General features: G+C 57.9%; 2 protein-coding genes across 2 annotated transcripts in view; one reads left to right on the forward strand and one right to left on the reverse strand.

The window, feature by feature from the left end:
* Positions 1–25011, forward strand: part of RSPH14 (radial spoke head 14 homolog) — a 57142-nt gene that overhangs the window by 1131 nt on the left and 31000 nt on the right. The window contains exons 2-4 of the mRNA XM_032471660.1: positions 3309–3566; positions 4391–4493; positions 6099–6217. Of these exons, the coding sequence (XP_032327551.1) occupies positions 3368–3566; positions 4391–4493; positions 6099–6217 (421 nt within the window). The 5' untranslated portion in view covers positions 3309–3367. The remainder of the gene's footprint in view (positions 1–3308; positions 3567–4390; positions 4494–6098; positions 6218–25011) is intronic.
* Positions 11784–25011, reverse strand: part of GNAZ (G protein subunit alpha z) — a 36143-nt gene continuing 22915 nt past the window's right edge. Inside the window, exon 3 of the mRNA XM_032471659.1 lies at positions 11784–13449. Within this exon, the coding sequence (XP_032327550.1) occupies positions 13105–13449 (345 nt within the window). The 3' untranslated portion in view covers positions 11784–13104. The remainder of the gene's footprint in view (positions 13450–25011) is intronic.

A 25011-nucleotide genomic window follows, 5' to 3' on the forward strand; every position in this document is an offset into this window, starting at 1 on the left:
CATGGTCCAAACCATCATCACCTTCTCTCCCCTTAACTGATTCCCCCTGCTTCCATCCTTGCTCCTATCCTATTCCCAGTTCAGCAGCCTCTAGGGATCCCAGATCAGATCACGTCAATCTTCGGCTCCAAAAATGCCTCCTCATCGCTCTCAGATTAATAGTTCTTACGATAGCCCAAGAGGCCCCATGTGATTTGCCCCATTTCTTCTCTTATCTTCTACCGTTTCTCCCCTCCCCCATCCCACATATGCACCTCTGATCTCCTTGTTTCTCCAACACGCCAGGCACCCAGTGCCTTCATCGGCTGTCTCCTAGGCCTGGAATGCTCTGTCCTCGGATATCTACATTGCTCAGATGCCACCTCTAGATGAGGCATCCTACTTACGATCTCCGCATCCTTCCAACTCCTTATTCTGCTCTATTTCTCCCAGGCACTTACTATTTTCTAACATATTATGTAACTTGTTGTTCATGTGGATTGTCTATCTCCTTCCACCAAGCACAGTGAGAGCAGGGGTTCTTGTGTTTACTCCATTATTTATTGCATTGGCCAAACAGTGCCTGCACATAGCGGAAATGTAGTGAATGTTAAATGAGTGAACGAATATTACATTTTAAAAAAAGAAGGCGGAGAACAGTGTTTGAAGTATGCTGCCGTTACACTAAAAAGTAAGTGCATTATATTTACTTGCATAAATTTAGTTTATTGCTGGAAAGATTCCAGTGGTTGTCACAGATGAGAACAACTGTTGGCTGGGGACCAAGGAGGGAGGGCGACTTTATACTTTTATACTTTTTGGATTTTCCTCTATGTGTCTATAGTGCTTATTCATAAATAATTCAAATGAAAATAAACAATTTGGAACTCAGAGACTACAATAATACCCCCATCTCGGTCCTTCCAGGTCAGCCCAGATGTACTTTGGCATGTTTCATGCCTTCGAGTCGTTGCCCCAAGACACCTCCTCCTCTCTGCAATCAGGGCACAAGAAAGCGCTCTGGCTGTAACTTGGGCATTTGATTGCCCTGCAGTGAAGGGTAGGACATGCCTACCATTTCCTGACCTTAATCTGCATAGTTCTAAACCTAATGATGCCTGAATATCATATGCCTGGCTTCTAGAACTCATGCTACAAAATTAATTTCCATAATTAATGGCTGTTTAAAAGCTGACCTGAGTCACTGAGCTTCTGTGAGCTAGTTTCTGTTGGCAGGGAGAGACATGTGTGGCTAGATGGTGTCCAGTGGCATTTGTAAGACTATAATCACAAAAATGAGACCGCAGCTTTGGAGAGGAGACCCGGGTATGGAATAGGGGTAGGGGCTGCAGGCTCTGATCATGTTCTTGTGGTGAACTGGCAGGTGCTTATTATATTTCTGTGGTTCACAAATTAACATGTATATGCTACATAGAATGTTATGTGTATATTTTCAAAGGTAACAAAAAAGATTGAAAAACAGTAAAATGGAAGGACAATTTTTAAAAATTAAATTAAAGGCTTTGTGGAGGAAGAGTACACCACGTTGTGTCCTGAAGGACAAGGACGTGATTAGTGTTACAAGCAGCGCAGCAGCAGGAAAGAGTTGACCATTTAAGGGATTAAGAGAGAAACAGCCTGGCTGGAGGTGGCCATCACACAGGGCCTCGAGTGCTAGGCTAGGAGTCTGGACTCTGTCCTGAGACCGATGGAGAACCCTGGAAGGGTTTTATGTAGGCCATGGCTGAGTCCGGCTTGCTTTAAGAACAATTGCTCCGGCCAGCAGTGTGTTGAGCCTACTGCAGGGACAGACCGGTGTCGCTGCCAGCCAGCCATCCCGCTGAGGAAGGAGCATGAGCCAGGGCTAAGCAGTCCTGGGATCAGCCCTGTGTGATCGAGGGAAGCTGCCGAACTTCTTTGAGTTTCTTATGGGTAAAGTGGAGAATGCTATCACCTCACAGGTTTGCTCTGAGGATTAATGGCATGCCAAGTGCCCAGTACAGAGAAGGCCGTCCACAATCACTTCCCATCTCTTCTCTACTACGATCAAAGCGGAGCAGCCTTTGTTCCCCGCAGTAACCCAGTAAAGTCTCACCGTGCCTACTTTACAGCGGGCCCTGGCCCGAGGCTGTTCGCGCCTGCGCAGTGGGCGCCCGGTGAGCCGAGAGAGGCTAGGCGGCCGCTGCCAGAGTCGCCTGGCAACCGGGTTGCCTAGGAACGGGCGCGCACTACCAGGACCGCGCACGCTGAGGCAGGTGAGCCCGCGGCTGACACAGGCTGGGGAACAGGAGCCCCTAGACCCACCAAGACCCTCTCAACGGGGTTCGCGCCCTCCCACCCCAAGCCCGCCTGTGCCCCTTAGAGGAGGGCAGGACCCTGTCCCCGGCGCCCACCATTCCCTGCCAGGGAAGACCGCATCGAAAATGGCCACGTCCTTTCCAGCCCGGCCCTCCTCTCCTCCTTCCCTAGTTATCTGGTGCCTAGAATCAAGGTCCGCTCACCTGGTTACTGGAGTAGATTCCCACAGGGCGGGGGCTTGTCACTATCACTAAAGGCCATAACCACCAGCAGCAGCATAATAATAACACAGCCAGTGTACCTGAAGCCCTGGAGTGCCAGGCTCATGAATACCAGCGAATGTGCCAGCTTGGGAGGGAGGGACGTGCTGCTATCATCCCCCTTTTGAGCTGCAGAAAGACACAGAGGAAGCAACTTATTAAGGGCCTGGAGCCCGTTCTTAACTACTAAGCCATCCCGCCTGTGGTTTCTCAAAGTGTGTTTGTGTGTGAGTCATAAAAATAAATCATACTTTAACCTTAACGCCTCCTTTGTGGATGCGCCAGAAGCATCTGGCTGTGGGTCCCTGATGGGTGAAAGTACTAGACCTGGATTTGAATGTTGGCTCCTAGCCTAGTTCATGACCTCCACAGTTCCTCTCCCTTAAACCTCAATTTCCTCCTTCATGAAATGTGGGTAATAGAAGTCCCCTCCTCCTGGGGTAGCTGAGTTAGATATTAGGGCTTGCTGGCACCAGATAAGCACTAAATGTAGCTGTCCTATCACTGTTTGTTTAGTTTGGTTTGTCTTCTCCGTGCCTTGAGCCCAAGGCCCAGCCTACAACATATTGGGAGAACTCTGGAGTTTGCAGTTTGGGCTGCCTTCACTGTGACCTTGAACCAATCCCTTCATTGCTCTCAGTCTCAGTTTGCTCATCTGTAAAATAGAATTAAAAATACCCACCCAACTGCCCTCACTGTTCTGAGGCTCAAATGAGAAGTCGCTGCTAAATCACAGTAACCATAAAGACAACTTTGGGTTCTCTTACTCAGTGGTTCCTGCAGAGCTTCCTTTTGAAAGCTACAGAGCTGCCCTGCGCAGGCGTGGGAAGATGGCCCACACCCGCATCTCCAAGTACCTGCCCCCCGATGTCAACCCCAGCCAGGCGGCCATTGCCTACGGCTGCCGGGCGCTGCCCAAGCTGAATGAGGAGCTGCAGTCGGAGGACCTGCTGATGAGGCAGAAAGCCCTCATGGCTCTGTGTGACCTCATGCATGACCCCGAGCATGTCTACGTGGCCATCCACATAGGTGAGTGTGTCACGGCCCAGGTGACCATAACCAGGGTCTGGAATGACAGACAGAGCAGCTCAAGGGGGGAAGAGCTGAACTGGCCCCTTCACAGTATCCCTTCCAGCTGGTCAGTCAGTCCTTAATGAACACCACCAGCGGTGTGCTTCCTGTGCTACGACTTAATGAGGTGGCCACAGACCCACCAAACAGGGTGTGGTGGTCCCGGCCTGGCCCCAGACAGTGCAGGGAGCTTCAGTAGTAAAGGTTGCTATTTAATGAGCCCGACTCTGGGCCAGCAGCACTGCATGTGCCCCACCAGTGTTATCTTGGTCATCGTAGCACTGGCCCTGGGAGGGAAGGAGCATCTCAACCAACAGATAAGAAGACAGAGACTCGGAGAGAAGGGATGTGAGGCTACAGTTGCCCCATAAATAAATGAAGTGGGATTTCTACGTGCTTACTCTGGCATCAGAAATGTAACCCTTCAGGGGTACATGACTAGTTGGTGACAAGGTTGGAATTTGACCTCCAGTCTCTTCAAATGCAAAGGACATTTTTGTGAGCCCCGTGGAGGGCTGGGAGGAAGGCACCGGTAGGAAGTGTGCAGGGAGATTCACGAGGGGGCTTGGATGACTGAGTGCTTGGGGGTAAGCCTTTCCAGCACCCAGAGCCCCCGCTAGTGACTCTGAAACACTCCATAGCCCACACCGTGCCCCCACGCCCCAAGACCAGGGAGCTCTGCTTCTCTCTGGTTCCTGACATTGGCTCACCTGTCCACCTTTAGGTTAGCCAATTTCTGAGCCTGGTAAATGCTCAGGGGTTTTCTTTTTTCTGCCTCACAGGCTGCTTGGAGAGCCTGAAAGCTTTGCTGAAGGACACCAACGACATGGTGCGGATCAAGACCACCGAGGTGCTCTCCATTATGGCAACCCACAACGTGGGCAGGTGGGCAGCTGTCCCTGGATACCAGCATCACACTTTGAAGCTGCACCCCTCTGTTGGGTGGCAAGCCCTTGAATGACTTTGAATGACCTGCTTGCAGGGCAGGGAGTTCAATGTATTAATGCAGGTGAAGTGCTCAGCCCCAAGTTGGGGCTTGGGGGCCCTGGGGCGCTCCTCTCTCTGGGGGCTGCTGCTACCCTCTCCCCACAGACAGTCTCTGGGAACTGACACACTCGCTTGCGCAGAGCCATCTGCAGATGACCACCTCTGCCCCTCAGTCCTCTGGACCTCCCAGCTCCCTGGCTCCTCTCTGGTTGCAGGATCTGGGAAGGGGATTGGTCAGCCCGATCCCTGCACATCCCTGGCCCAATGGGTCACTATGAACGGGGTGCATGTGGGGAGGTGGTGCCGACACACAGGCTTTGCACCAAGCAGGGTGCTGGGACAGAGTGGTGGGTGGGGCACAAGCCTGGCGTCTGGTGGGGGTGCCCTTTCCTGCTGTGACCTGGCAAGACTCAGGTGGAACCTCACGGTTCCCACTGTAGACAGATCCGAGGTGACCTGGCAGGACTCAGGTGGACCCTCACAGTTCCCATCTGAGACGGATCTGGGGAAGGTGCTTTCTTTTGGTCACCTGGGCTCAGGCTCCAGGTGGAGGTGAGGGCGGGCAACTGACTCTAGGTTCTTACTGGGTCCTATCTGGGCACAGTCTTAGCTGTGTCTAAATCCAACTTGCCAAGCAAATCAGAACTATATTGAGGTATCACCTCATACCAATCAAAATGGCCATCATTAAAAAGTCCACAGTGAATGCTAGAGAGGGTGTGGGGAAAAGAGAACCCTCGTACATTGTTGATGGGAATGTAATTTGATGCAGCCACTATGGAAAACAGTGTGGAGAGTCCTTTAAAAACTCACCCTATGATCCAGCAATCCCAGTCCTGGGTGTTTATCCGGAGAAAACTCCAATTCCGAAAGATTCATGCACCCTAATGTTCATAGCAGCACTATTTACGATAGCCAAGACATGGAAGCAACCTAAATGTCCATCAACAGATGATTGGACAAAGAAGATGTGGTACGTACACACACACACACACACACACACACACACACACACACACACACACACACACACTGGAATACTACTCAGCCATAAAAAATGAAATGATGCCATTTGCAACAACATGGATGAACATAGAGATTATCATATAAAGTGAAGTCAGTCAGACAAAGACAAATACCATATGATATCAATTATATGTAGAATCAAAAAAAGATACAAATAAACTTACTTACAAACTAGAAACAGACTCACAGACATAGAAAACAAACTTATGGTTACCAAAGGGGAAGGTGGGTAGGGAGGGATAAACCAGGAGTTTGGGATTAACAGATACAAACTACTATATATAAAATAAACAACAAGGACCTATGGTATAGAACAGGCAACTATATTCAATATCTTGTAATAATCTATAATGGAAAAGAATATGAAAAAGGATATTATATATAACTGAATCACTGTGCTGTACATTGAAACTAACACGACAGTGTAAATCAACTCTACTTCAATAAAAATAAATAAATCCGACTTCCCTTCCCCAGGGATGGCTTTTTAGAGCATGACATCATCCACGCCCTGTCCTACCTGCTGAATGACCCCCAGCCGACCTGCCGGGAGAACATGCACTTGGCATTCAAGCACCTGGCCCAGCTGCCTGCAGGTAGGCTCGCCCTAGGTGCTGGGACGCCCCTGGGTCTTCCGTCCTGGTCAGGCGCCTGCCACGCTGATTACAGTCTAGAGTACATTAAAAAAAAGTCATGCTTTTATCAAGGAACAATACACATGTTGAAAAAGCACACGCTTGATTACACAGTACGAAGTAAACGTGCCCCTGCTAGGAACCACGACCCAGGCCAAGAATTATGTAGAATGTGGCCAGCACCTGCCCCTGCTAGTGACTGCCCCTCACGCAAAGGTAAGCGGTTCCATAGTATCTTCAGTTTATAAGGTCATAGGTTAGTTTATGCCTCTTTGAACTATTTTGCTTCTAGCTTCTTTTGCTTAACGCTTTGTCTCTGAGACCCACGCATGTTGTGCGTTACCGATTTCTGCCGATTTGCGCTGGAGCGTGGCACACACACTGTAGGCGTACACTACAGTGTATCTGTCCCTTCTGTTGCCGATGGATATTTGCATTGTTTCTGGCGTGTGGCTGCCAAGAATACAGTGGCTACTGACGTCCTTACAAATGTCCTTCGAAGGACACGTGTATGTGTCTGTTTTGAGATATATCCTGGAAAGAATGGCGAGGCCCGGGGTAACTTTACATCCCAATTTAGCTCCCACCAGCAGTGTAGGAGCACCCCAGGATTTCCGGGTCCTCACCCACACTTGATCTTATATCTGTTTGGTGGGTGTGGGGTGGCGTCTCATTTTGGCTTTAATTTGTATTTCCCTGGTGGCTATCACCCTGTAAGTGTCCTCTTTTGAGCAGTGCCATGGCATGTTTTCAAGGATTAGAAACTCCACCTGCTGGCTTGCTGTCCCCTCCAGCTAACCGCTCCAGCTAATTAGATGCTGAGTCCAGGCTAACGGCCACCTGCTCACTGGCTGCAGGGTTGAGATTCATGTCACACTGACGCCCATCCTGTCACATGGTGCAATGAGCATTTTTAAACAAGGGGCTCCTTCCAAGAGGCATGATATCAGGCCTTATGGGGTGTGCCTTAAGAGGGACAGGGAGATGTTGTGGGCCAGGAGTTGGCCAGACTGGGTTCCCGCTGCCCTCACCTTGTCCCCTGTGTACCCCGGGATGGGCTATTTCTTCATCGCGGATGTGAAGCTGATGGGACCCATCTCAGGCCTGAAGTGAGGGCCAAGTGGGAAGAAGCTAGCCAAGCGTGTAGCACAGGACTCCCTGATTGAGGTCCCAGAGAGGAGGGAAACGGATCCGGTGCAGAGCCCTGGGGGCTGGGCATGTGCACACCACCAGTCCATCCCCTCCTCCGCCAGACCTGGCTGGGTGCGCTAGACCTGACAGCAGAACTCCTGGTGGTCTTTTTAAAGAGACCACCCTATCCCACCCATCATCTTCTTTAAACGCACCTTAGCTGGTTCTCCTGGGCGACCATGGTTGATGGTCCCTGAATATTGGGGCATCTCCACGAAGGACCGATTCTGGGGCTGAGATCCACAAATCCCTTGGCCCACCACACAGGAACCTTCCTTCTTGGGTGTAGAGAGGGGACTGTTTTCATCCAGGGCTCTCACAGTGATTGTGACCTGTTCAAGCCTTCAGCGAGAGAGGACAGCGGGCATCAGGTGCCATCACCAGCTGTGCTCAATTGTAATATCCCACCACATTTCGTATTTGCTTGAGATTTTTGCTTAAAAAATAAATGCAGTCCAAGTCCCCTGTGAACCTCCCCAACCCAGCCCCCTTTCTCTCACCCTCCCTGGGGTGGCCAGTAATTGGTGACTGTGTCCCCAACACGTGTCTTTGTATTTGACCACAGATGTAACTAATCTAGAGATCTTGCTTTGAGTGTTTTTAAAACTCTGTGTAAAAGGATCTTCCTGATGGATCCCTTTGGTCCTTAAAAATCCCAATGTTACGATTCAGAGATGTACCTACGTTCTGTCACAGGCTCTATTTCGTGATTATAATTCCGGCCCACCCGCCCTTACATGCAGTAAACTCACCCCTGCCCAGTCAACAGGCATGCAGAGGTTTGGGCTCCTGAACATTCCTGCTCAGGTTTCCCTCCCTGGGAAGAGGGTGTCGTGGGGCTGGAAGAGGCAGGCCTTCTGGGCGGCCATTTTTCCGGTGGCCTTGCAGCCTGGAGAGCCCGGCGGGGCGCTGTGTGGTGTGGCTATCGTATGGCTCTGCTGTGCCCCGAGACCCAGAGAGGGGCGTCTTCTCTGCCTGGCGCTGTCTCCGTCACCTCTCCTGCCTGGTGCCTCCGGGAGCCAGAACCCCTTCTGTTGAGTTGTTTTTCCATTTCTCCTTGATTTGAGGGAGTTTTGCATTTATCCCAGATTCTAGCCCTTTGTGGGTCACACACACTGCAAATATAATTTCCCCGGGGCTGTTTTGCATGGCTTGTCACTGTTCGTTGGCCCAGCAGGTTTTCATTTGAATGTAGACTTTCTTCAGTCCTGTCCTTTGTGGCTTTTTTAGGGGGTGCTGCTTAAGAGACACTGGTGCTAGGAACTCCTGGTCGTCTACTGCTATATTTTCTTCTAAAAGTGAAAGCGTTTTCACATTTAGCTCGAGAAGGTCCCTGGGATGGGTTTTTGGTTGGTTTGCTTTGAAGCCTTCTTGTCTAGACCTTGCCAGGCAACACCGTCCTAATGATGAAAGCTCTATGGTCATCTGGGTTCTGGTGTACTGGCCTCCCTGTCTCCTCCCTGCCAAGTTTTCCAGAACCCACAAGTGCTGGGAACCCCACGGGGAGTAGGGGGGCCGTGGTTCTGACAAGCCTCGTTGGAGGCCCCCCAAATCACTACTCATTGTCTGCGATGTGCCCAGAGGGACACTGGTGAGGAGTGTGTGGCAGTGGAGGGGGGGGTTGCTAGATGGAGGGGAGCACATATGGTGTGGCAGGTGCCCCAGGAAGTCCCTCTGAGGGGGCCCCGAGTGCAGTGGCTTCCAAGTTGGCTGATGTGGCTGTGTCCTAGGGGGTGTCCTTGCGGGGCCTGTGGGTGGGGGCCTGGGTGGGGTGAGGGCGTCTACTTCAGGGGCTCCGCTCTCCAGCATGGGGCCTCGGGCAGTAAAAAAGCCCGAGTAGCACCAGGTAGCAGAGGGGCCTGTGGTCCTGCCAGGACGGTCTGCACTTGGGGTGCAGTTGGCTCTCACGCTGGTGGTCACTGGTACGGGTTTTTGTCCACAGCCACACCAGAAGGACCCTCTGCACCCAGGGGAGCGCTGACACTCAACGAGTCCTGGTTGTTTAGCAGGTTTTGTGCAGTATTTGAAAGGACGACGTGTTAGCTGTTCTCCTAATGCTCTTTGCTCATTTGGTCCCTCGCTCCTTCGACTTATGTGTTGGGGTGTCTGTGGGGGACAAGCCTTTCCTGGGCCCTGGCATCCGCTGGCTGCGTGGTTTCCCAGCATGGTCAGCAGGGGGCGCCACAGGACCATGCCTGCCTGGCGGGATTGCTCCTCCTCTTAGGCCCGATGGCATGTCAGGCTCCCAGTCCACCAGGCCTCGAGGGACTGACACCACGGATGCTGGAGGAACCCATCTCCTCCCTATTCTGCCAACCCCGTGTGGACAGAGTGTCCCGTAGGTGAGGGCTCTGGGTTGACACCAAGTATCCCTCTGTAACTGGACTCTAGGGCCCCCGGAAGGCCCACTCCCCAACTCGGGCCCTCTGACTGTGTCCTCAAGCCCTGCCTGGTGCTCGCGGTGCTGGAGCTGAGAGATGCTGGAGCTGAGGGCCGCTGGCTCAGCTTTAGGGCAGCAGGGACCGCTGTCACTGACTGCTTGTGTGCTGCTGGGTTTGGATGTTGGGTGGGGCCATGGGGTGGAAGCAGGCGCTCTCCCTGCCCAGAGTGTGGGACGGAGGCAGGGAGGATGCACTCGGGCCTCTGCCCTGCGGACTCAGGAAGGGGCAGGGCTGGGCTGGGTAGGGGCATTCTTGGAGTCACACCTTCTGGGCTGGAGGGAGATCGGGGTGGCTGTGTCCAAGGGAGCTTGGGCTCTGGGAGCAGCAGAAGCCCTGGCCTGTTCTGCCCCCTTTCCCTCAGTGCCCAGAGAGGGTGGCCCAGTGCTGCCCCTGCTCCTCCGGCCCCAACACCACAGGGTGAGGAGTGCCGCTACCAGGGCTCCAGGCACGTCCTCAGCCTGACAGCCCTCAATGGTCCCACCTGCACAGGGGACCCTCTCTCCTTAAGGCCGCTCTCTACCAACTCCAGCCCCATCGCCGTCCCCTCTGCTGGTCCCGAGCTCACTTCCCCAGCTAATGCGGGCGTCTGGGCCCCTCCTGGACTTCAGCTCATGCCTTCCTCAGGCTGAACCCTGATTGGGCAGCCAGCGAGGGAAGGAGGTGGGTCAGATAGTGCAGACACCCCTTCCCTCCTGGCCCAGGCATGGGTGCTCTGATAGGTGGTGTGAGGGAGGGAGGGGGCTGCCAAGGCCGGGGAGCTGGGCCCCGAGGGACGATGGGCCTTGGGCGGTGAGGATGGGGGCGGTCACACCAGCAGAGGGATCAGTGGAGCGTGGGGAATGCAGTGGGCTGGTCAGAGGAAGCACCGATGCGGGCGGAGACCGAGGGGGGGCGCGAGGGGACGGGAGGGGAGAGGCCGACTGCTGTGTGCTGGCGGAGCACCGTCCCAGGGAAGTCTCCTCTACCCTGTGAACACATCGGGGCAGGAGAGAGAATTCTATTCTTTGTGTATTTTTAGCTAAAGATGCTCATGGTGAGATTACTGCTCTTTTCACAGTTGGCATTAAAGTTAAAAATAAGTCTCAAAGATTTGAAGTCACAGGTTGTTTCTTCCTAGACAAGAGCCCCCTGGGTTTCTGCTGTCTGGTGACGTGGAAGGTGTGGCAGGGCATCCCCACGTGGGCTCAGGGCTGGGGAAGCAAGGGCCGGTCTGAGTATCTGAGTGCCGGGAACCTGCACCAATGTCTGTCTGTCCCCTCCCCAATGCTGGGGCTCTGTGCCTGGTCCTGGGTTTGGGGAGGTGACCTCGCTGTGGGCTCTTGCCCTGGCCGTCCGGGTACAGAGCTGGGCAAGGACCCAGGTCTTGGGAGGCACAGGCCATGCCTGCTCCTGGGGAACCTGGCCCCCCTGCTCCCCATCCTTGACCATCTTTCCTCATCTGTAAAATGGGTCACCGCCAACACCCCTGTGCAGTGGTGAGCATTAAATAAGACACTCTGTAAAGAGCCAGGAGCAGTGTGAACTTCCCTGACTGCTAACTAGTGTTTTCCACCCAGCCAACGCTCCCCACACCCTGCAGGCCCACCCTGCACCCTTCTGGCTCTCCGGGCACCCCTTCCACTCTGGGGGGAGGACTCTGACCCTCACGGAGGTGGGTACAGCCGGGGTGGGTGCTGTCATTACCCCCAAACCTCAGCCCCTCGGACACAAGGGCCCCGAACATCTCCCCTGTTGGCAGCTTCTTTCCTCTCCTGGGGCTGTTTATTCTCGACATTCATCTCAAAGCGACTTTTCCTAAATGTGAGTAGCAGGGAGAGAAAAAGGCACGTAGCGTGGAAGGTGTCCCCGCCACCCTCCCACGTGTCAGCCGCGCACACAGCACTCGGACACAAGGCTCAGCTCATTCAGGGTATTTTATTTCTTGAAGTAGACAATCTTGGACTTCCGTGCGATCGCCAGCTCCTCTCTCCCCCTCGACCTCTCCTAAGTCCTTAGCTGCGGCCCTGTGCACCGACCCCGGGCAAACGGCACCACCGAATGCAATTTGGCGAGGGCTCTGGCAGTGGCTCTCAGCCAAGGTCCTTCATGGTGGCAGCAGCGCCATGGCCGGGGCAGGAAGGGCCTCCCTCAGGCTCTGAGCGAGGCTGGCCGAGCCTTCACAGGGGTCGCGGCTGCTCTCAGTGGGCCGGCGGGCACCGGGCACATCTCGGGCCTCCCCTTCCTCCACTTGCCAAAAAGCCACAGGCAACTTACTCTTTAAATACCAAGACATTTAGCTATTGTTCATCCGCTCCTGGGTGAAGGACCTTCTTTAAATACATCACACTTATTTTCGGAAATAAAAACGAAGCGGAAACCGCACCAGTAACAAGAGGACGCTGCGCGGGCTTATGTACAATGCTGCCCCCGAGGCCGCCGCCAGGCGCGGATGGACAGACTCGTCCAGGTAACAACTTTTACACTCAGCAAGCCAGACACAAAAAGGACCACCTGAAAAAAAAATAGGTTTGGAAAAATCTGCATTTAAAAAAGAATACTCAACTGCGTTGGAAATTTTCTGTATTTCTGCGAAACACCACGAGATCGGGCCGAAAAAAAAAACAATGTCAGAGGAGAAAAAACCAGGTTTCAATTTATAAAATGTCCGACTGGTAGAAGAAAAGCTGGAACCCGGCTGGCCTGGTCTGGGTCAAGTCCTGCCATGTGTTATCGTGTGGAGTTTCGCTGTGTATTCCGAAGCCGTTTAAAAAGAGCTGGGAGTGGCTGGTCGGTGCCGTCGGGTGGCCTCAGCGGCCGGGGTTCCAGCGCAGGTGGGCCGCCCAGCTCTGGTTCTCCTCCTGGTGGGTCGGCAGAGCGCCCCCTCCTGGCGAGCTGGCCGCCCCTCCTCGTGGTCCCGGACGGACCCCCATGCAGAGCGGGGCCACTGGGAAGGCAAGGTGACTAGGCTGGAGGGGCTCAGAGTGAACATGGCGACAGCTCCTCAAGTCTTCAGGGGAACTCAGCCCCGTGGGGGAGCCTTGCCATCTGCCGTGTGTGCGCGTGTGTGTGAGTGTGTGTCTACCTACCTAGCAACCTATCCATGTATGTTCGTGTTTGCAGAGACGTGGGGGCCAGGAGGGGGGCGGGGGGCCTCTCCGCCCGTTCCCGGCCCCGGGGCTGCTCTCTGAGTGCGCTGGGGAGCGGTCCCCGGTTTCGCCACGGCGGGCGGCCGGCTCCTCAGCAAAGGCCGATGTACTTGAGGTTGTTCTGGATGATGACGTCGGTCACGGCATCGAACACGAACTGTATGTTACTGGTGTCGGTGGCGCAGGTGAAGTGAGAGTAGATCTCCTTGGTCTCCTTGTTGCGGTTCAGGTCCTCGAATTGCCGCTGGATGTAGACAGCGGCCTCCTCATAGGTGTTCTGGCCGCTGTACTCGGGGAAGCACACAGTGAGCGGGATGCGCCGGATTTTCTGCGCCAGCAGGTCCTTCTTGTTGAGGAAGAGGATGAGAGAGGTGCTGACGAACCAGTTGTTGTTGCAGATGGAGTCGAAGAGGCGCAGGCTCTCTGCCATCCGGCTCTGCAGGGCGGGGCGGGGTGGTGGGTTAGTCAGGGAGAGGCCCTGGCCTGCTGGGGGGCGGGGAGCCCATGGCAGGGTCTCTTGGCCCAGCGAGGCCCAAGGAAGCACCCTTCCCACCGGGTCCCCACTGTCCTCATGCCGCGCAGTGGGCTCCACACCCTTCCATCTGGCCCACCCTCCTCCAGCCCCTCCCTAATCTGAGTTCTTGGTTCTGTTAGGGTCTGGGAAGCCCAGGTCTGCCTGCTATAGAAGAGCCTGGAGGGTTTGTTCTCGGGAACCGTGAATCCAGCTTTTCATGCTGGAAGCCGCTGGGCTGTGGACATGAATAAGCTCCATTCACCACGGTGGTGCTGGCCCCGCAGTGGCCCATTCTGCAGCTCAGGCCTGGGCCACAGTGCCAGGCTACCAGGGCTCCGAGGGCGGGACTGGGCAGCAAGGCTGCAGCCCCCGGGCTGGGTGGGCTGAGAGGGCAGGTCCAGTCAGGGATGGACAGCAAGCTGGCACCTTCACCAGTAACAGCCAAGCCTCTGGCCCCCTGAGCTCCTTCTGTGGTGATGGCACACGTGGGGCAGCCTGTCAGCTGGCAGGTCCCAGTCGGCATCTGGGGTCCATCGCCGGGATGTTGCTGACCGTCCCTTCCCCTCTCCACTGCTTAGGGAGGCAGGTGAGGCCCAGAGCCCTGTGCTCTGGGCCTGGTGGGCGGTAGGAGCCCTCAAGACCTCCCTGGCCCACCCTGAACCCTGTCAGGAGGAGTCTGGGCTTGAATGTCCCCAGATGTCTCCAGCAGGGAGGAGAGCATGCCCTACCCTCACACCCACGTACCAAAGCCCCAGCAGGTGCACGGGCGGGGGGCTGTTAGCTGCACCTGCAGCTGTGGAAAGGTGTGAGAACAGTCTTGGCCTCCAGAATAAACCTGCTCCAAGGACAGCACTGGTGACTTGGGGAAACAGCTTATTCTTTGTGCCCAAAGAAGTAGGGGGCAGGTCTCTGGGGGTGAGAGAGGGATGTGTCTGTCTCTCTTCCTGGAAAATTGCAGAGAAGTGTAGGGTGGCCTGGGGGTACTCAGGGGCCCTAAGGGGTGGCTGTGGGAGGCAAGTGGAAGATGCACTTAGGGCGCCCCTGGCCCTGGGCTCCATGGGGCAGAGGCCAGGCTGGGCCCAGACCGCAAGCTGCCTGGTGGCTTGAGCCCTGTGCTGCCCCTCCCATCCACTGAGGGTCCTCAACCTTCTGGAGCCCATTTCCCTTTTGGGATCCAGTTTGTCCCAGGTCGGGGGGCTCAGGGTGAGGGGTGCAGGCAGGAGGTCTCCCCGGGAAGAGGGTGCAGGTGGCAAGAAGCAATGCTGTGGTCAGAGGGTGGGGGCTATCCCCAGGAAGGCTGGATAAGCAGGATGGGGACCCAGGGAGGGACTGGAGGAGGGAGAGGTGCTGTCCAGAGCAGGGGACAGAGTGGGATCTGGGAGGAGAAGGATGCTGGGACCAGCAGGGCCATACGTGGCACACGATGCTGGCCGGTCAGGGTTAGGACGCTGTACTCTCCTCCCAGAGGAGTCTCAGCTGCGGTGGGGAACTGTGGCCCTGCACGGTCCAACACAGGCCTTCCTGGTCCCTTGCCTTTCACCTCCTCCGAGAAGCCTCTCTCACCAGCCTCTTCCCCGTCTCTGGGCCCCGCCTCAGTGCCGAGAATTTCTCAGGCTCCCTTTGTTGCTGGACTGTCTGTGGCCACTCCCCTGACAGGATGGACAGCTGTGTGTAGGGCAGCCTTGCTCCTTTTGATCCTGAGGGGGACGCCATGGTGCACACTTGCCCGTCCTCAAGGGGCTTCTGATGTGCATGGTAGGGGCAGTAGGAGGCGGGAGATGGGCAGACAGAAAGACACCACACAGCAAGGCAGCACCTTCCTGCCAGAGGCTCAGTGTGGGAACTAATACAGATGACCCAGACCTCTGCTCATGTCCGCAGGGATGGCCAGGGTGCTCTGGCCTCCCCAGGCAGCCCCAGATCCCCGCTGTCACCGGGATCCAGGTTTCTCCACCCCTTCTCACTGGAAGTGTCTGTGAGGGCAGGGCCTCTGCTCAGCCACCCAGGCCCGGATGGAGTCACCACGGCCCTGCACAGATGTGGTCCTGGTCCAGCTGCCCACAGGGAGACGTGTGTGATGGGGCCTCCGAGCTGCCCTCTGTTCACCAGGCTCAGGAGCACCGCAGCCCCTGAGTCCTGCCCAATGGACAGTCTGTGACAGCAGCTCTTCCCAGGGCAGCCCCTCCCCTCCCTCAGCTGAGCTTAGTACTCAGACACCCAGCAAGCCATTTCCATGGCAACTGGGAGGAAGCCTCCACCCTCAGCCTTGCACAGCAACACAGACGGATGGCAGAAGCTCAATCACTGAGCTGGGTCAGGCGTCCCTCCACAGGGGCACACCGGCCTGGCGCTGAGTGCTGGCCAGACCACACTGTCCATCACTGCCTACTTGTTGCAGGGCAGAGGAGGGTCTCTGGGTGTGGGGGGGACCCTAATCTCCTTGGGGAATGAGGTAGTGGGCAGGGAAGAGGGGAGGGCCTTCCGGTGACCTGCTCCTGGCTGCAGCGCCTCTGAGTGGGAGGGGAGGGGAGGCTGTCAGAGGGAGCACCTGACTGCCTCATCCTCTGCACCCTGTGGCCAGGTTGGCCTGGACAGCTGTCCTTGGTAGCTCTGGACCTCACTCCTCCCCAGTGTGGAGGCTACAGTGGTGCCCAGGTGTCTAGCTGGTGCCCATCTCAGAGAAGTGGCCACGAGCAGCTCCTTTCCACCTGTACCCATGTGAGCCCCCGGGATGCCTGGGCTGAGACAGATGGGCACAGCCCCGCTGCACACCACTCCCACTGCTCTCCCTCCACCAGGCACAGCCATGGGCCACTTGGCACCCGTCCCCCTCTGGCCACTCAGCACCCTACTATCCCGCCCTCCCATGTCCCTGGGTCGTTCCGGGCCTCCCAGCACTCTGACCCTTGGTCAGATGACCCCAGCCACACCATCTTCTATCTGACCCCCTTCAGCTTTAGGGCTCCCTGGGTGACAGAAGAGGGACAGGCTGAGAAGCACAGGGACAGCCCCAGAGAGAGGCCAGAGTGAGGAGCCCTGACGGCACCCATCCCTGGCCTGCCTGCTCCACTGCCAGGCCCACACGACTGCTTGGGTGGCCTTGGACTTTACCCCCCGGGAGCTTTGGGTCCTGCCAGCCATGAGAGCAGTTATTCTGGGCTGTAGTGAAGTGAGTCACGATAGAAACATGGTTGACAGGCAGTGACAGGAGGCCGGAGGCCCAGCATCCCCAGTACGGGCACTGGGGCCCGACATCCACGCCTGGCCTCCCTGGCTCCTTGGCTGCCCTCACAGCACCTTCCCCGGGACCCCAGGTGGTCACTCTCAGATACGCAGGGGCAGGGAGCAGTCCTGGCTTAAGAGAACACAAGAGTCCCCAGGGTGGCACGCACATGTGCCTGCCGCCCAGCACACCAGCAAGCTGAGGGCAGGCGGCACCCGGGCATGGGCATGACCCTCCACCCACAGGCTGGGGGCTGGGTGTGGCATGCAGGGGGCCCGTACTGGGCCCTGGACTCTGCCTGTCTCCTGTCCCACTGATGGCACCTCCAGACACACCTGGAACCTTCTTCCCACAGCCACCACCTTAATCTCCTGCTTCTGCTCGCTGACTCCATGTGACTCCAAATCCCTTCACCACCCCCTCAGTGGCTTCCATCCTAGTGGGGTGACCCTGCACCTTCCACCTGGTCCCCTGACTCATCCTACCGGGGGCCTTCACAGGGCTGTCCTTCCTCCAGGCCCTTGCAGAGGGGTCAGCCCCCGAGGCCGTCCTTGACCCCCTGGTGAAGTACCTGGTCACTGCGTCAACTCCTTCTGTTAATTCGCTGTGGCTACGAGCACCTCCTGCCCTGTTCTCCACACTGCTCACTGTCGGCCCATAAGCGCAGTGCCGGGTCTGCTGGACTCGGGGAGATGGCGGGCAGGGCCAGACGGCACTGCTGTAGGTGTTCGAGGGGCTGTGGTGAGAGGGGGCTGGGTGCCGAGTGTCCTCCCTCTGAGGTGCACCTGTCCCCGGCTGACCCACAGATGGCCTGACCTGGTTGGTGGGGTGGTCCACACGCCCCACCAGCCTCCCCTCCCCTGGCAGGGCCTGGACACATGATGGGGCATCAGGATGGCAGGGCCGGGCCTCCTTCTCTGCAGCAGGCCCTGTGCCACGCTGGTGCTCTGCTGACAGTGGCCCGTGTCCCTTCTCACCTCAGCTATGTTGTTCAGTGGAACAATGCAGCGGCAAAACACGTGGAAAAGGGGTTATAAACAGGTGCTCTTCTGGCTTTAAATCGACCAGGAACTAACTCCCTGATCCGGGGGGTGCACGAAGCCTCAGGGTTTATCTCCCCAACTCAAACCCGTGGGGTCTGTGTGGCAGCCCCAGGACCCGACTCCACCACGCGTTCCCGTCGGTGGCCCGGCTCCTGCTCTGCTGACTGCCCACCCCCCCGCCTCTGCCGCCATCTGCAGACGGGCAGCCCCGCGGCCACAGGACTCGCCAGGCAGGGTGGAGATTAGCGGGGAGCATAAAGGGATTAGCAACTCAGGGCAGCGCACCTCGCGCCCTCATAGTCCCGATGCCCGCGGGGACCGGGCCTTCCCCGCAGGGACAAGAAGGGGGCTCGACAAAGAGCCACTGCCTCTCCCCTCTCCTCTGCTCCCTCGTCACCTCTCCTCCTCTCCCATGGCCGCTCGCTGCAGCCCAGCCAGGGGTGGCATAAGGCTCAGGAAAGGCCAGCGCTCAGCCCTGCAGGCCTTGGGCCAGCGACAGATGGGGCTTCTCTGGGGTGGGGGGACTTCCGACGGGTCCAGAAGTCAGAGTCACCATTTGCCCTGCCCCCCTCCAGTGACAACTGTGACGCTCATAGTAACGGCACAATCAGACCTGGCACTTCAAACAGCAAGGGCTGTTTAAACAAGATAACAGGCTGCGGTGAGGCTGTTCTCAGGCCCTAATGGCTTGGAACCTGTGTCCTGAACCTGCCAGAAACAGCAGAAGCTCATGCTGTTCAGCCTGGGGCTACCTCGCTGATGCTCCCTCAGGCTCAGTGCCCACTCTTCCCCAGCCCACCCTGGCCGGTCTGTTTGCTGGTCCCTGGTTTCTTTCCCCTCCCAGCACCCGCAGCCCCTGCTGGGGGACCACTGAGGGTCCTCCAGCTGTGCCACCCCTGCTGGTGGGGCACTTACAGGCTGGTGTGCAGGGCCCAGGACAGCACCTGGGGCCCAGCCTCTTTCCTCTGCCCTGCGATCATCCTCCCACCTGGACACTGGCCCCCTCGTAGAAGGACCTCGGCCTGGGTCCCACAGTCCCTCACAGGGGCAGGAACCAGGGCGCCTCAGTCCAGGTGTGGTCAACCTTGCTCTCGCTCTTCCGTTTACTCTGCCCAACCGCAACGCACAGTTGCCCTGAGCCCCCACTGGCCTTGGGGAGCCCTGACTCAGGAGCTGGGCGAGGGGCAAGGGGGCCGGGCAGTCGAGATGGACACAGGTGGCCATACAACCAGGTCAGTGCCCCACCCCAGGGCCCCAGCGTGGGCACACACAGCACTTTCTTGTGCCCAGGTAGGGGCTCTACCCATCTGACCGAGCTGTCTCCCAGGAGTCTGAGTGGCCAGCCAGCCCCCCTCACCCCAAACACACACACACATCACTGCTCTTTGCGTTCACTGAACATCAGAATCAATGACCAACGGGATCTGAGGTCCAGAAAGGCCCATTCCCACATCTGCAAGGGTCCAGCAGAGCCCTAGGCCAGGGTGACAGGGGCAGGCGAGCATCCTGCAACTTCAGGGAGAGACTGAGGGAGGATCTACGACTCCCAAATTCCCAGAGCGACACCGAAGCGCTTGCTTGGAAAGGCCTGGGGCTCCCTTGTCCTGCTCCCCCTCCTCATTTTGTGCCCAGGCCCAGGAAGAAGTCCAGGCCCTGGGTCCCCCTTCCTCTGGCCTCGCTGGCCCCCTACCCTCGCCCTTGAGGGAGGACGCCTCTTCCAAAGCCCCGCTCCATTTCTGCCTCAGCTGAAATGAGAACTGCTTCCTACCTGTTTTGTGTTAAATCTTGCCAGCTTGATCCAAGCCTGGACCTACTCCTCGCCCGGCTGCTGTCTGTCACTGATGGGAAATTAGCAAACAGCAGGGCGCAGGTGCGTGTGATCTGGAAGCTGCTGACAGGTGCAGGACTGGCCAGGCTTGCAGATCATCACTGCCCCTCTGGGAGGGAACGGCGGTGCAGACAGCCCCTCCTGGGACCAGCTGGAGGACCCCTGGCCCTGACACCCTTGCTTGACACTGTTCAGCAAGGTGGTGCATCTGCACTCCTGGGCACGGCCTTGGGCCACCTCTTCTGGAGGGAGGGCTGGAGAACAGGCCGCCCATTCTGCAGGAACCTAAGGAGCTGGGGGCAGGGGGTGGGGATCTCAGTGGGGAACCTTAGCCTGAGGCCAACAAGCTGGATTTCAGAAATGCTCATCCTTAGGAAGGAAGTTATTTTTGCCTTAACCCCAGTTTCTCCGTTGTCCCAGTGGGGGCAGGGCAAGGGCTGTCCTCTGGGGTCTCAGCTCTGCCGAGAAACTGATCAAAGTGAGTCTCTCCCAGAACAGATGCCACGTGTGCTGGTGCAGCCACAGTCAGGACGTGGTCTAGGAAACTCCACTGGCTGCTGTGTCCATCACAGAGCCCTCGGGCCTGGGAGCACTGCTCCTGGCCCTGCGCCTGAAGCCGCACGTGCCCGTGGTGGCAGCTGGCACTTGATCCTTCCCAGGATCCTGTCACTGTCGCTGACACACCCCACACCCCGCTGAGTACTTGGTGGCTGACAGCACTCCCCTGGTGCTCACCGTGGCCAGATCGGTCTGAGGCTCCCAGCCCCCTTTATAGGTAAGGCAGTTGGCGGGGCCCCATTTCACATCCTCATCTTCACAAGGGAGACAGGATGTGCAGCTCAGGCACTTCTGCCTCCTGACTGGGTTCCCACACACCTCCCTACCTCCAGCCATGCCCCCTGCATCACCCACAGGGGTGTGCCAGCCCCTCTCCCAAGACAGGCAGTGTGGCAGGAGAGTGCGGGCCGCAGCAGCTGTGCCTGGGGACAGAGCACTGGACAGCAGCAGGGACAAGGTCTTGGGGAAGGGCATGCCAGAGGCCAGGCTGGTCAGCAGGTCATGGCTGCGGTCTCACTGAGTCCAGGCTGGAGTCACACAGTGTCTCAGTCCATGTCCTCACAGCCCTTGGGGATGGTCAGGTCTCCAGCCCCCACGGGTTCTGTGCTGTCCAGAAGAGACCTCCTGCCCTCAGCAGGCCCCACACCACTGCACTGGAGGGGCTGGGATGCCCTGGGGGTCCAAGTCCTGCACCAGGCCTGATGGTACCATAGCGTCTTTGCTCTGAGACCCCACCCACCAGGTCCTCTGGGCAGGTGGGCTACACAAGGCCAGCCTGCGAGGTTGAGCATCTGAGGAGAGCGTGGTGACAAGTCTGCCCAGAGCATCCCCATCTGGATTCAGTGGGGTCTCTGGCCTTGGCGTTGTCATCCTGGGGGCACTGGCAGCCAGGCCCTGGGAGGTCTGAGCAGGACTAGGGGGTGGGGGCAGGCTGACCGCCAACAAGCTCCCTTGGGAACCGGGCTCGGCTCAACCCTGCATGCCCCTGGGGGCTCTTACACTGTGTGCGGGCTTAGCTCACTTGCCTGCCCAGGGGAACTTGTGACTGTCTCTCGCGAGAAGGAAACCAAACGGCAGGACGATGCATGTTCCCAGCCGGTCTGTGCCTTCCCAGACTCCCAAACCGGACCGGGTGGCCCAGGCCACAGGTGAGGCTGTGGGGGGCTGGGAGAAGTTTCCCAGCCTGCCCAGTGCCCAGGGGTCTGGGCTCCGATGCCTGGCACCCACTTCCATCAGGGTGCCAGCCCCAGAGTTCCAGGCTGCGTGGGTGCCAAGCACAGGTCATGGCAGATGTTGTCAAAACTCTCCTGTCCTTGAGCTGCAGTCTGTCACCCCACTTTACAGACAAAGAAGCCAGACTGGACCAACTCACCCAGCCAAGGCCACGCCATGTCTGGCCGGTACTGCTCCCTTCTCCCTCCCGAGGTCCTGTGTGTGGGCAGATGAGGCTGACAGAGGAGTCAGAGGGGGCGGGCCAGGGAGCCCGGCAGGCACGGGACCAAGGGCCAGGGTGGGAAGCTGCCCAGGACCACAGAGTGCCCTGGTCAGCTGTTCCAGAATGTTCTCTTTCCCCGGTGGATGGTAACTGGCCACGCCAGGCCTCCTTGGTCAGGCCACTGTCAGCCTTCTCAGGGTCACTGGAGGCCAGAAAAGGTCTGCGGGGCTGTGGCCCGGGGCTGGCCTCAGCAGAAACCTCGAGATGTGAGGCCTGGTGCCTCCAGTTCACTGAATTTATTCATGAAATTAAAGAAAGCATAGGAGCCAAGGTCTCGCCAACCAGGGGACGATGAAGACAGGATTAGGGCCAGCTGTGGCCCGGGCTCCCGGGCCAGCCAGCCTGGCCCTGCTCTCTGGGCCTGAGGACACGTGTCCAGTGGGGAGCCACGTGCAGGGAACAGGGGCACCTTCTGCTCCATGAGGGGCGTCCTCATCAGATGACCAAGTTCCCTCCGCCTCGCTGCCTGTATTCAGATCTACCAGAAACTCAAATGTCGGAGCCAGTGGGGCTGGGGTAGGGGGCAGCGGCACGTGTCCTGTTAAGACAGAAGCTTTTGTCCGTGTTGTTCAGGACCAGTCGTAGGACCCCTTGGGTGGCAGGCATCCCACGCCCCATCTATGCCGGTTACTAGGGGTCCCTGAGTCAGCCTGTCCCCCAGTGCTCTTCACCTGCTCCCTGGAGTCTGCTTTTGATAAGAGAAGTTGTTTTTCAGTTCTCGGATTATAGAAATCCCTTAAAACAATAATAATCTGCGTCTTAAAATCCAGAGCAGTTCTGATGTGTGTGTAAGGAGCAGAGCTAATACGCTCAGGAAATTAATTACCCCGCTGGCCTGGGCGCTGAGCGGGATGTGGCCTGGGAGGCTCCTCTGCCCTGGAGCTCCGGGTAAGCGCGGAATGCAGGCACTGGGCTGGTTGGAGGAGCGCTGAGGAGAGCAGATCACGTGGCAGAGGGGACATGTGCAGACGTGGGATGTGCAGAGGCCCCTGAGAACCCCAGCAGCAACACCCACCCCAGACGGTGCCAGGGATCGGGCTCAGAACCTGGGTCCCTGCCCAGGTGGCCCAGCTCTGCATGGCCCCCCACAGCCCCCAGGACCCACGTGGGATTCACAAGGCCCAGATGGAGCCCAGAGTACCTCCACCAACCCACCCAGACCCTGCCCGTGATGTCCAGGCCCTTCTCCCCTGCAAGCTGGCCTCGGGGGCAGAGGAAGCCCTCCTGGCTGCCTTGAGACCAGCCACAGCCAGTATCCACTGGCCACGGGCGGGGGTAGGGGGGGCGATTGCCCAGTATGGTCCCTGTGTGACCTCAGGGGAGGAACGGCTACAGCTGCCTCCCCCCACGGGCCTGTCCCCAGGTGGAAACACGGGACACCCAGCAGGAGCCGACTCCTGGGTTGGTCCCTAATGTCCTGACGGAGAGAAAGCAGAACCACCCAGCCTGCTCCTCTGCGCAGAGGATCTGCCCAGGGAGAGCGTGGAGCCGTCCTGGCCAATCCCGGTTCTCACACGGGCCAAACACAAACAGAAACACGTGCAGTCACAGGGCCAGAGTAGGAAGAGCCGAGGGGTCACAGAGGAGGTTGGAAACAGATGCTGCCAACGACCCTGTCATTCACCCATGAGCAGGCATGAGTGGCAGGGTGCTCCTGCTGGGGTTGGGGGTCACTGCTGTAGGAGGCTGGTGCCTGTTTAACATCCGGCAGGGATGAGGGGGACCGAGCGGCTGCCAGTTCCCGTGGTGTAGTTACTCCTGGCTGATTTTAATCTACCAACATGATATTAAACTGGCACTCGTGAGCTGGTACCAGCTAGGCCCGGCCCCGCAACAGACTGGTGTGCAATGTGGGAGGCTCTGCCCCTGCTCACGTGGGTTCCAGCGGCCTCCTCCAAGGGAGGGAGGCCAGCCCTGCCCGCGTGGTGTTGACAGCCCCTGCCGGCTCCCTCCCGCATGGCTTGTCCACAACAGGACAGGAGGTGGACCCCAGCCTGCCTATGTGGGAGGCCCTGGTCTCAGAGATCTCAGGAACACGTGGACACCCCCATGCAGATTACGCGAAGGCCTGAGCCAGTCTGTCCAGTGGGGGAGGCAGATGGGGCTGCATCCCCGCCATCCAGCTGTGTTCAGTGACAGCCTATGCCTGGGAAAGGGTCTCTAATGACACAGCAGGAGGTGGCCACCATGGAGGGGTGGGTCTAGAAGGATGAGGAGATGGGAGGAATGGAAAGAAAAGCCTATCAAGGCCCCAAAGTGTGGAGCAGGCTTGGAGGGAGGCCACACTGGGTGGGAGGCTGACCTCTGACCGCTCAGGGCATGAGCTGAGCACAGAGGGAGACAGGAAGCTCCCAGGGCAACAGGGAGGGTAGACTGGGAAGCTGCCACTGAGAGTGGCTTTGGTGCTGGTGTCCCCTGGGAGCGGGGGTGGGCTCAGCCCAAGGAATCGAAATGTCAGTCGGCATGGACCAACCAAGGGCCACAAGAAAGCGCCAGGCTGTGCTGCAGGGGAGGGCTGGCTGCCGGCTGTCCCCTCACCCCACGTGAAGCCCAGGCCCTGGGGGGGCAGAGACCTGTCACCACTGGCCACTCATGAGTGGGAGCCACAGGTCAGACCCCACGGCCCACCAAGGTGAGGACCAGACGGCCTCAGCCTCTTCAGGGCTGAGACAAGGGCCAGGCAACGGAGCGAGGGACCCTGGATGGGGCCAGGGCCAGAGGAGCCAGCAGGCAGGTGGGGGTACTGTTCACAAGTGCAGGCAGTGGCTTCGGGCCACAGAGACCTGGTTGTAAGTACCGCCCATCCCCCTCGCAGCTGGCCACATGTCTCAGATGCTTAGGAGGAGTACCAGGCCACAGAGAGAAAGCGCCGGGCTGCACTGCGGGGGGGATGCAGCTGGAGAGAGTGCGTGGCCAGCTGAGCCCTGTGCTGGTGCACCTGATGTGGGAGGTGCCATCACAGCCCAGCCAGGGTCCCTCTCACTGCCTTGGCCTCTGCAGTGCCTCTCAAATCTGCCTGGGCTGTACAACCCAGGCCCCTCTGCCGACCAGGACCGGCCTTCTGGCTCTGGCTCAGGAAGTCTCCGCTGTCCCAAGGTCAGCGTGGTTTGCAGAGGTCACAAATTGCACGTGGCCCTGGCACATCATGAGACCAGAAGGAGCTGCTCAGGGAGACCAGTGCTGGGGGACGGAGGGGGGAGGCTGGTGGCCTCCAGGCGGGTCAATGGCACACTCTCTGGCTCTGCCCCAAGTCCCCATGGCACGGTTCCTGGAACTATGTCCTGGTCTGGGTCAGGAGCCGGAGGTAGAGAGGGGACATGCTCTGCCTCGGCTCCCT

This window comes from Camelus ferus, chromosome 32 (assembly GCF_009834535.1).
Source record: "Camelus ferus isolate YT-003-E chromosome 32, BCGSAC_Cfer_1.0, whole genome shotgun sequence".
Taxonomy (NCBI): Eukaryota; Metazoa; Chordata; class Mammalia; order Artiodactyla; family Camelidae; genus Camelus; species Camelus ferus.